Here is a 12,748-nt window from a genome sequence, read left to right as displayed (position 1 = left end):
ATTAATGTTGTCATTGTTATCATTATTGCTGCATTATTGCCATTTAACAATACCTTTAGCAACTTTGTAACTAGTATGATCGTGTCTTCATTATCATCATCGCAGAAAGTTTTGATGTCCTCTTGCGTCGAGCAATCGCATTTACCGACATCAGGGATTACTCATTCGCAATTTGGATTGTAAAAGTTCCTCTCTTTGTTTTTTTTTTTCTCTTTAAATTGTATATCTCAGTGAATGCGCAAATCATAAATTGTAGGGGCCTATATAGTGCTTAAAATGTTCACTTCTTAAGCTTGCATCGTTTAGCATACTGGATACTTCGATTGTAAAATGAGATTCAATGAGAACTGACTTAAAGCACAAATGCTTGTCAGGAAATTTCTATAAAGGTGATCAATCTTCTTGATGTTCTTTTTATTTCATTCGATGTAACTTGTAGAGGAAAGAATTCTGAAAAGTACACTAAAATGGTTATCTGTAATGATATGTATATAATAATTTGGAGTTATTCTTTCCCCACACAGAATGCTTCTTAAACCTTGTGAACTTTTGTAGTTATCAGTGTGTTGACTATGCATCGATCGGTAGCCTAGATTCGTATATTTGACAAAATCGCTTTCTCCCCTCTATACAAACAAATGGCCTTGATCATGACCAACGATGTCATTAGTCCCATTCTCAGCTGCTTGCTTTAAATCGATCATTTTGTTGAAACTTCGGTTTTGAAGAGATGAGTAAATGTACCTACCCATATCCCTGTTAAATCGAGAAATTCTAGGCAGCATAAATCAGCATCAAAAAGGCAATGCTGCATGGAGTTCAAGATCAAGTCGAACAGAGAGACTCATCTTTCACTGAAAATGTACAGTAGACAAAAAAGCAATGCCCCATGATACCACAGTGCTGTGTGCGTTTGTGTATGTACACTCGAAAGAGCACAAAGCACAACTTGCATACACTGTCAGAAACACACCACAAACCCTCATCCAGTTACTGAACAGGCTTTGATGAGAAGCACCCTTTGGAAGTAGAAGTTGAAAGGGCATTGTGATTCATTCAAAGTAAATCTCCTTGAAGTTCAATAGACTCTTGGCGTTTCTTTTCCTGATAACGTATTAACGAGCCATTTTATTACCTGCTCTCACCAATCAAGTTACTTAAGCTGGAATTCATTCATCAGTTCTTGCTAAGGGTGGGGCAGATCTCCCAGCTTTGTGGTGAAAGAAACGATCTATTGCACACAATGTTGTCCTTTCCATCAGGTTTCAAATTCACTAGCACCTTGACTCCCGAGTTGACGGGACATCAGTAATCCTTTCGGGACATCAGTAATCGTATTTAGGTCTAATCTGTTTTCTCTTTTGAAAGCGTTACGCTTGGTGAGTAGCCACTAACTAGTCAGATGCACTCACATCTGAGCTCCATAGGAAGTCCATCCAGCCGTGCAGCATTCTATGTGATATGTAATACAATGAAAATGCATTTTTGTTGCTAGGTTTCGGAGGAGTTTCACATTAGGTGTAATTTGGGGGCTGTCAAAGGTTACAGAGTTGTAGTGAGAGGGGAATGCGCCAAATTGAGGGCAGACCACCATGAACCTTAGTTGAAGGGGGTTGAATGAGTCTATATCTCACGTGCGCTCATTCCAACCCCCAGGTTGTCTTTTGCTAGAGTGTGAAAAAGGCTGACGTTCAAAGCTGGAAATGCATTTTTCTTTTAAAGGAGCTTTTCCTTTGGCTGCTCACCGCACACCAACAATCATGCAGATCACAAGCTCGAAGGTAAGCTGTTTTGATGTAAAGGGCCCTTTTTCAACAGGTATCTATAAAATATGCAAATATAATCACTGAAGTTTCCACAGATGGAAACTGACAAACAGGAAACAAAATTAGATTGTAGCTATACGGTATCAGCTATTGGAGTCACTTGGAATACACACACACACACACACACGCACAAACGTTCACAGTGCATTATACAGTGCATTTCCTTTAATTCATTTACTGTACAAGCTGAAATTTTCACGTACAGATATTTTCGCAAATTGCTATTTGGAGGACATTTTCGCGTGTTGTTAATTTCGCGGTTGCGAGGGCTTACTGAACTTTTCGCGTGTTGTTATCTTCGCGGTTCAAAGACGAGACGCGAAATTCGCGAAAATAAAACCACTGCAAAAATTTCAGCTCGTACAGTATGTATTTATTTGATTTTTTTTAACTGTCATTTTTGCTGATAATAATCTTGTATCCATATACCAGTATGCTATACTGAACTAAGAACTGACGATCTTATTTTCAGGAGTAAAGCATTGAAATTGGTTACAGTTAAATACTATTGTAAAATCTCTTTGCAGCACTCTACAGTCCTTGTATTGTTGTGTATATAAGAACAAACATTGTACATGACGTATAATTGAAAATACAATCAATAAAACCAGGGAGGTGGGAAGAGATCTCATCCCACCTCCTTGCTAAAATGGTGACGTGCACACATAAGAAATGATGGACCCACTAAAGGCAGATGACTTTAAATGCTATTCACTAGAAACTGGCAGAAACTTTATTGCACAAACTCAAAACAAACTGATGTACAGTTCTGTTGTCAAAAGGCACATTGCTACTTAACACCAAGCAAACAATTAAAAAGGAAAACCATACACTATGGCATAATTATGTGCACTGCCTAATCGTATGTCATACACTGCTGTGATACTAAAATCACTTCAAAGAAAGCATTTTGGCCATTCATGGACATCTAATTAATAAACAATTAAAGGGAAGGTAAACCCAAAGAGCAATGTGGATTGAGCGAAAGCAGCAACATTAGTAGAACACATCAGTGAAAGTTTGAGAAAAATCGGACAATCGATGCAAAAGTTATGAATTTTTAAAGTTTCGGTGTTGGAACCGCTGGATGAGGAGACTACTAGAGGATATGACGTATGAGTGGACAACAATACAAAGAAAATATAAAGGATATTCAACAAAAATTCACTTTTCTAGAATTATGAAAGAGCAGTGGACCAACCACTTTCAGAAAGCAGGGGAATAATTGCTACCCTTACCATATGTCAATATCAAGTTGATGGAATTTGTAATTTTCATGAAAAATGGATTTTTGTAGTATTTTCTTTATATTTTCTTGATATTGTAGTCCACTCATACGTCATAACCTCTAGTAGTCTCCTCATCCAGCGGTTCCAACATAAAAACTTTAAAAATTCATAACTTTTGCATCGATTGTCCGATTTTCTTCAAACTTTCACTGATGTGTTCTACTAATGTTGCTGCTTTCACTCAATCCACATTGTTCTTGGGGTTTATCTTCCCTTTAAATAATGTGGTTGTCGGGTGGTTTAATGCCACACTATGACTTGCGAGGAAAAGTAATACATGTACATAATGCAGTAAGTTTTAATTCATCGTTTTTGTTTGTTTGTTTGCTTTATACATTGTATTTTGTCAAGTTGCAAATTACAAACTGACTTCCTGGCTAAGCATGTCATCTCTACATAATATCGCAGAAAATGTAAACATACGTCACTTGTAAAAGTATATTCACATCAAAGAGTACGCGAATCTTGACTTGCGCACTTACAGTACATTTGATCCGTACAGGGAACTGGAATGTAATACGTATGTATATATCAAGGTGTCGATTATCTGAAAGACATTTGATGTAATAAGAATACAGAACACATACTATATACAGAGGAACTCCTTCAATACTCGTAGGACAAGGCTATATGAAAAATAAGGTTATTGATAACCCAATCTTTAGAATCGTCTTAAGATTATTTTTCCATGCCATCGAGGAATGCTACCAAAAAAAAAAATGCAAAACCTACAAAACAATCAGCAGGTGTGCTCTTATCAAACACCTGTAAGGTTATGTAGTACATCATGTAATGGGTGCAATTTTTGTTTTCTCTTCAGCAGAAAAACTTTATATTTCAGTGCTGTAATTGTTAAAGATTTCAGCTAGAGGGATCTCATGGCACAACTGTCAAATACATCCATTCATGCCTCTTGTCAATTGTAAAATAGCAGAATTTAACATTTTCCTTGAAGTATCAATAACTCTGCAAATGGCTTTTTCTGAAAATACTTGTTACGGAGGAAAATATGTGTAGTATATGAAGCATAAGTACATGTATACAGTAATTTCCATGCAGAGAAAACTTTTCCTCATATGAAAGGCAGCACACATACAGTATCCCTTGAGAAACACAAAATACCAACATCACAAGAATCGTTTTGCTAATACACTGTAGTCCAACAATAATTTACCATTGCTATATTTGACCGTCTTGACAACACGGTTAGAAGGTAGGTGAATTCATAATGTGTAGATTGCTTTAAACTCAGTACAAACTGCCAATTCAAGGAAGAGTAGCAATTTCATAGAGCATAGGTAAACTGTGCAAACTGTTAATATCAGGTTTCTACAAGGAGATAAACATTGACTTATCAAGATGCACTGTGTCCAATTTGTCCAACAGAAGAGAGATTTTTCAGCTCTGATAACATGAAAAACTGCCTGTGAGGGAGATGAGCTCTACATTTGATGGCTGCTCAGGAGTCTGCATGCAGCTAACACTGGCCGTGGGGGCAGAGCCGGTGGAGTGCATCATGCGCCTCGTGCACACCGTTGTCGGCCGCATATTCCAGGAGAGTGCGGGCTTCGCTGGAGGGAGACAGAGTGAGTACACAGTCATGTACATACATGTTACAGAAATGCAGGCAGACACCTAATCAGCACTACAGCATTAAATCTCTTCTATATTACACCCATGGCCGTGCCATATTTACCTTTACCTTGAATTTACCTTGAAGGCCACACCTTGCTACTATGGTCGGTCATGGTAGTACATTACTGCAGATAATGTGGTGTGGCAGGGTTAAGGGGGTCCCATAGGACCCATTTAAAAACCCAGTTGCAAAGTTAAAAACCCAGTTGCAAAACCCATACCAACAGGCTAAACAATTTATGAGTAAAGAACTAGGAAAACGAAAATGTCACTGACAATAGCATGTAATTTCTTACGTAGTCCCTTTTTTTTGGGGGGGGGGGGCAGTGGGGTTATGGAAGAAATACAATCCTACACTGTATGAAGTTGTGTGGTAAAATTAAGCACAAACATGCCCCCCCCAAAAAAAAAAAAAAAGAAAGAAAAAAAAGTGAAGAGACAGACAAATCGTGTAATATACATATAGAAAGATTATAATTGAGTGACTGCAAGGCACATGACATGACAATTTAACATGTAACCTGTAACTTTGTTCATGTAACTCTCTCACATGGATATAATTAAAAACATGGAAACCTACGCATACAATTATAATACTGACTTTACAGAGGACAGACATGGAAAATCAAACACATCAATCATGTGGACAACACTTGATGCACTTACTCTTTATCCTTGACATCAGTCTTGTATCCATGGAGATGACCAATCGCAAGATTATGAGACGCATGAGCATGCCCTCTATCAGCAGCATATCTATAGATGAAACAAAAGAAGAATGACTTGACATAAGACTAAAAGAGTAACCTGGAATATTGAACCATCCTAGTGAAGCAGCCAAATTCTCCCTAAACTTACGATAATCATTCATCTCTACTTTGGATCATGTTGTGTTCCTTTTTTCTCTGTTGAGTTTACTTCAAGTATGTCAATGGGTATGAACTACATTACTGATCCAGTGAAATTAAAATATGCATGCACTGAATTGTACATTGTACATTATGTATACATTTGACAGTGGTTCACAGTTTAGGACTTAAAAAAAAAATGGCAACCTGGCTGACTAGCTGACTGACAATGTACAACTTTGGAAATTAGTAGCTAAAAGGTATCTTGTCTTTCATCTAACATTGTCATTTAGAAAATAAAAATAAAAAGGTGTGATACATGAGTGTGGGTTGACGGATGGAAGAGAAATATAACTCTAGTAAATTCCATTACTTTGACAACAACATATCCCTGAAGAATAATTCATACTCACCTAAAAGCCTGCATTCAGGAAGCAGTAGCAATGCTTGTTGAAGTGAGGTATGGTACCGGTTATTTAGCACTGTATTTGTGTTTCATTTAGTATTCTTTAACTGTAAGACAAATTTTTATGTCCATTTTGTTGCTCGCAAAAAAAAAAAAAAAAAAAAAAAAAAAAAAAAACCACAGAAAGAAAGTACAAATACAGTGTATGACTGTGCATCACAAAAAAAACCCCCAAAAAACAAAACAAAACAACAACACGAAGAAGTTGCTCGCCTTGGCTCTACATGAAGACTTAAAGTAGGTGAATGGATCAACATAGTCAGTCTTCGGGTTTTTCTATATTTTTTTAATTTTCTGAAAGAACAGTTTTCCGACATAATTCTAAACTTTGGGATCAAGTAACAAATGAGAGATCTTTTTTTCTTTGCAGTGTTTCTAGAGCATTTTCTTACCAAGTTTGATTTAATTAGGTAGGTCTTAAGGTCCCCTTTCATTTCTTAAAAACCCTCCACACACCCCTCACTTTCTCACTTTCAACTCTGAAGTTTGAAAGGATAGTGCCTCTGTGTGCAGAGATGGTATCACTCATGAATAGAATGTGCTAAATTAGTGTCCAAAACCTCAGCTTAATCTGATACTGTAATCCCTTCATTGTGATTGCGAAAGTTTAATCATCCTGTTTTTTGTCCCAGAGTTTTGTCATCCTTTTTTTCACCTTTTTTTTTTTTTTTTTTGTCCCAGAGTTTAATCATCCTGTTTTTTTGTCCCAGAGTTTAATCATCCTGCTTTCCCCCCCCCCCCCAGAGTTTAATCATCCTGTTTTTGTCCCATTCATTGCACGGAGCACAGTGCAGCAAGACTGAGGTTACTAGCAATAGCATGCACACTTCAGTCACACTAATTACCTGAACCACTCCATGGCTTTGTCTTCATCAGTGTGGGTTCCTTCTCCCCACAGATACCTCTGACCCACCATGTGGGCTGCATGAGGCTGGCCAAGGTGAGCATAGAAGTGGGTGACATGGAACTGCAGCTTGTCCATGTGGTAGTAGGAGAAGTAGATGAACCATGCCACAAAAATAACCACCAAGATCTGAAAGAAATGAAACATTTATATATACATCTAAACATTTGTCAGCAAACTGTATGCACTGAGGTGTGAAAAATAAATATTTAAGCTATTGGGTTTTTTACATTGCACTGTTTAACTGCCTACATTTTACCTGTGTATTTGAATGACTTCAGTACACCATGAGACATGCCAGGTAAAAGGACAAGTTCACCTTTATATACCGGTACTGTAAATGCGGAAATTTTAGCGGCACATTCATTTTCGTGTAAGTCGCAATACTTCTGGCTAGCGAGAATTCTAAAACCCATGAAAATATCTTCGTAATTTTCTCTGCACATTGTGAATGGATTGACAATTGTGTAGCGCGAATTTAACAATCCGCGAATATGTTTTTGAGCCGCTCAACACGAAAAATTAATCACACGAAAATATTGACATTTACAGTAAATGTGGATTGAGTGAATGCAGCAATAAGTTGAACATATCAGTGAAACTGAAAGTTTAAGAAAATTAGACAATCCCTTCAAACTTTAAACATCTAGGAAATGTTGTGAATGATATAGGCCTACATGAAATATAAAGAAAATTCAACATTCACATTTCTTGCATAATAAAAGAGCACTTGAGTCTTCCCTTTGTGAAGTTAGTAACAAGTCAAAACTTACCAAAACAAAGGGAATGTGTACTTAAGAGAGGTAATTTTATGGAATTCTCCGCAAACCTGGGTTGTAGGAGGCTAAATTATTTTAGGCTTCTAACTTCAGCTCAGCCACATGTAATGAACCCTAAAACCCAACCAAAATTGAAAAAAAAAAAAAGTATTCAGTATTCACTAGGGATTTGAAGATGTCCAAATAAGTTGCAAAACCCCAATAATAAACAAGATCCACAACAAAACAATTATTCTGTAAAAGTGGATATTTTTCTGCAACTAATTTATCGTGCTCGGCCGGGCAAGAAGAGTTTCGCATGTTTTTAATTCCGCGGAATCAATACATCAACTATGGAACATGCAGGCAGCAGAAATATTTGCGTGCTTTTACTTTCGTGCTAGTTTCTGGTTGCATGAAATGCACAAAAATTTCCACTTTTACAGTACTGTCGATTATAAAAGCACACAGAAAAAGCATTACACGCATTTCACACATACTGTCAATCGAGGGTAATAAAGGGAGTTGATTTCAAAATTACAGCACAACTGAGTGTGTCAAAATAACCCACGCGTCACGTTTGAAGCAGTTATTAGAGTTAAATTTATCTTGTAGATACCTTCTAGAGTCTAATGTTAATAGTTGTGAATGTGATTCTTGGACGGAGCAAGCGTGTACCACAAACCCAAATGCACAAATCGCATTTTAAATGCGCGCTTGTGAATTCAGAGTATTTTTCTTTTACATGTTAGTATTGTTAGTGAAGTTTTAGGCAAATAAAATTTAGTTAATTAGGGCCTATTGCTAGTATATTAAAATGCTAGAAAAACATGGGGTGTCGATGTGTATGTGTTGGACACCCAACTAACGTTATACATCACTGACACTGTGGCCAGGCCTCCCTGGTTTAACACGTTACACGTAACAACAGTGCAGTGCCAGTGGACAGCCCCCAGGTTTACGTTTACTTTATACGGGTTAGCCCTCCCGTTATAGGCCTATTACGGATAGGCTTACACGGGTTTCTACCTCAATTATTGTTGTGAGCCAGGTATCGGGTTTCTTGCGACGAGCGAGATAAACCTTCCCCTTAAATGGAAGGGACGTGTCCTCCTCTGGTCCAGATTCATCGGTGAATGCATATTTCTCCTCTTCTTCCTCCTCGTACTGATCATCATGTTCTTCTTGCCTATCGGGCACGAAGACATTTCTTGCTCGGACGCCGTCTTCGAAAAGCGTCGAAAATTCAGCCATATTGTTTACGATGAACTAGGCAATGGAGATCCGTGAATCAAGACGTTTAAAGATAAAATTATGTACACCCATGTCACATGTCAAAAAAAAAATGAGCAGTAACATGAAATTATTTGAAATAAAAGCAATCAATAATACTTATTTTACATCATTATTATCTTGATTCATGACAATTACAGGCTACATTACCTATAAATAGTAAGTAGAAGTGTTTTATTTTACGTACACGTCTTGAATAATTCTACAGCTGGAGCTTTACTGGTCACGTGATTTTCCCATTCAACATGGTAAGCGAAAACATGTTGACCTCGCCATGCAGCCAGCATGCATGCAATGATGCATGATGTTGACATTTGCAGTGGTATTGGAATATGCATGGTGTCCATGCACCTGGCACTCTACGCCTACGTTGTTGTCATTGTTGGCATTGCATCGTGTACCATCGACATCACGAATGTCATGTATGGTTGAGGGGTCTAGATATCGCGCACGTAAATTTGAAATGCTCTTATAATAGAAGTTATTCTATAATCGTACCTGAATTTTTCAATGAATATCACGAAAAAGCAGAAAAATCACCTCCCAGAATCTCCTGATGATACGATGACGGAGTAGTGCGCTGTCGCCGTTTGTATGTCGGACTTTTTTTTATGCGTTCAATTTCTCGGGGTATGTAAAGATCGCGCAGCTGCCCTCTGTAGTTTCATGCGTGAAAGTGTCTGCCCCTCTGCGGCTGTAACGTGCTCCGGCTTTCGTAGAATATTTTTTCACTTGATATTAAATTTGTCCCTGTTATAAGCAACAGCAGTTTTACCTAACTTGTGTATATTATTGTTATTATTATTATTTTATGTGTTATTATTATTATCATTATTATTATTATTATTATTGTTATTATTATTATCATCATTATTACTATTATCACCACCACCATCATCGATCATCATAATCATCATAATCATTATTATTTTCATTATTATTATTATCACTTCCACCACCATCATCATTTTATCATTCTTATTATCATTATTTTTATCATTGATATTTTCATAATCGTTTATGATTTTCATTTATAAAGTTTTCTTACAATATTTCTAATCACTTTAACCAATAATATACACGTAATATAAAATGGAAAAAAGTAAAATATGAACATATACTTTGTGTGTGTGTGGGCACGTGTGTGTGTGTTTGTGTGTGTGCTTACCCATTCGTCACCCTCTCATTTTCGTCACCCATACACTCTCATCTAATTTGTTTTCTTCAGTATCATTATGGCCCTCCCCTGTCACAAATATATCACAAGTTAGCGCAAGAAATCACAAGCAAATTCAAATTGAAATCACACTTCAACTTCGATAGACTGAAATATTTATTCCTTTGTAATATTATAATCGTTGTGTTAAAATTTGACTTAAAACACCATTTATTAACAGTATTTCAGCGTAGCTGGCAGCATACATTGTTCTTGTGTATGATGACGTCACGTGGTAAACGATCGATCGAACAAATTACGAATTCTATCGACTCCGAACGAGACAAGCGAGACGACACGTCTAGGCTACAACATCCTTAGAACAGATTTTAAGGGAAGGTAGGTTTGTACAAGGTAAAAAATTGGAAATTTAGTGGAAAATTTGTTGGAAATCAAAATTTCTTACCTGCTTCCTTCTCATGTTGAGCGGTAAGTCAGGTATGTTTATTCCATGGGCGTATCGGCAAATTTTGCGCTTAGTCCTACGCGTAATATCGCTTGCTATACGCAGTTACGCTATGCGCGATCATTAGGTCCCTGCGCGAGACCTAGTACCCTTACTATATGTGTACCTGCGTTTTCAGTTGAAAAGCTTTTCCAGCACAAACCAAAGTGCAGAAAGAGTGTCGCAGTTCGACCTAGAAGAGCTCGGAAGCGGAGCTTTTTCAACATTACTGACAACAACACGACGTCTGAGCCGAGTGAGTTTCAGCCGGGCCGTGGTATGATGAGGCTTGACTTGACTAGCAGCCAGCACGTACACGCAGCACTGTGAGTGTAGCAGTTGTTGTTGAGAGCGGCTCGAGCTACGTTTCCTCACCAAGCAAGACATGTTTTAGCGGGTAAGAGTCACTAAGAGTTTACAATTCGGCAATTGTGCTGACAATTCGAAGCATGGTATGATTTCAGTTAATAATAGATAGTATTAGTAGGCAAGTCCGGGAAATCCGCTGGGGGGGGGGGGGGGAGGGTGTCGAGGGTGGGGCATGCTCATGATGTCCTTGATGAGCATCATTGTCATGAGCATGGGATGGCCAGGGTGCCCACGACTCATGAGGCCCTCGGGGCCTGGAGGGATATGCTATGAGTATGAGATGAGGCCCCCTGTTCACTTATCATCCATCTCTAAACATTTCAGACATATAAATTGTAGGAAATTCGCGCAGTGATTTTTTTTTTTTTTTTTGGGGGGGGGGGGGGTTAACTACACGCAGCCGCTGTCGCGAAGCGACAGCGCTGCACGTGTACTCCTTCGCAGACGTTGTCATTTTTCAGTGGTGGTTGTGCGACTCCTTCATGAATATCTTTTTGAATCGTGGAAAACTAAAATATAAGGAATCCCCGTAATCTATGATAATCATCCAATAATCGGTATGCGTATCTTTTTTTAATTACATCAAAAACCTACCGAAATCCGTCCTTAAAATCAGGTCTGTGAGCGTCCGTATTGCTTCACTCCTCATCTTCTGCGTGTTATTGAATGGCAATCACTCTCCTATGCTACAACGTAGGTAGTCGGAGGTAGTCGGAGTGACGTCATATCATGAAAGCAGCACGCGTGGAAATACATGGTAGATAGAAGACGACAAGCTTTACGTAACACACGAAACGCACGGGCGTACGTAAAATGCTAACACGGTATCTCGGGTTGAGCGTTCGTGGCTGTTCGTTAATTTTGTGAATCATCGCACAATCTACTCCGAAAAATTCAACAATAAGGTTTGGATACCAACAAAACACCAAATTCAACTCAACCATCAGCAACATACGATATAGGTGGGTGGTATTACTGTTAAAATCAAACAAAATAAAAGACATTTTTGTGGTCTTGCCGTCAAAAGCGACAGTCGTTTACGTACGGTTAAACACTAGTACATGTCAGACTGTTGTGCTGCGCACAGCGGTCTGGTCAGGCTAGGGGGGGTCAATGCACGTGCACATGTCCACTCTCCATGATGAACACTCTCCATGGTGAAAAGAAGAAAAAATTTTGTCTGCACTTTTTGACAAAATAAAAATTAATTTTTAATCAACAGAGGTGCAGCGACCCACCAAAACGGGTGCCATGCCAGCGGGTTCGCTCAGTGCAGGGCTGCTGCACCTGCGCCTACAAGTATCGGATCCAACTCGAAATTTTCGGTGCTTTTTTCTGTGGCTCTCACCTCTGGCCTCTCCATGTAAGAATAGACATCTAGCGTATTAACTTAGGGCCTGGTTGTATTGTAATGAGGTTATTTGTACTTCATCGCTTTGCAGTTTTTACATTGTGTGTTGATGTGGCATCACACTGTGGGTTTCTCTATATGTAATATCTTTAATCATCTTTGTGTGTATGGATACAAGCGTGGCTACAGACTGTATATTCCTTGACTCGGGCCATGGCTATGGCTGTGGCTAGATGGTAAAGACACACGCATGTGGTTGTATGCACTGCCTTTGATATCCGGGCCATGGCTATGGCTGTGGCTAGATGGTAAAGACACACGCATGTGGTTGTATGCACTGCCTTTGAT

At 38.5% G+C, this 12,748-nt stretch overlaps 1 protein-coding gene across 1 annotated transcript; it reads right to left on the bottom strand.

Annotated features, from left to right (window-relative positions):
* Nucleotides 1-3,282: 3,282 nt before the first annotated feature.
* Nucleotides 3,283-9,601, bottom strand: LOC140232792 (uncharacterized). The gene is made up of 5 exons (XM_072312909.1): nt 9,518-9,601; nt 8,756-8,995; nt 6,910-7,097; nt 5,417-5,506; nt 3,283-4,686 (listed from the first exon to the last, which is right to left on the bottom strand). Exons 2-5 carry the CDS (start codon nt 8,978-8,980, stop codon nt 4,593-4,595), a joined length of 597 nt encoding a protein of 198 aa, XP_072169010.1. The 5' UTR covers nt 8,981-8,995; nt 9,518-9,601; the 3' UTR covers nt 3,283-4,592.
* Between the last annotated feature and the right edge of the window lie 3,147 nt (nt 9,602-12,748).

Source organism: Diadema setosum, chromosome 9, assembly GCF_964275005.1.
Source record: "Diadema setosum chromosome 9, eeDiaSeto1, whole genome shotgun sequence".
Taxonomy (NCBI): domain Eukaryota; kingdom Metazoa; phylum Echinodermata; class Echinoidea; order Diadematoida; family Diadematidae; genus Diadema; species Diadema setosum.
The sequence above is the reverse complement of the archived record's forward strand: the minus strand, read 5'-3'. Positions and strand labels throughout refer to the sequence as shown.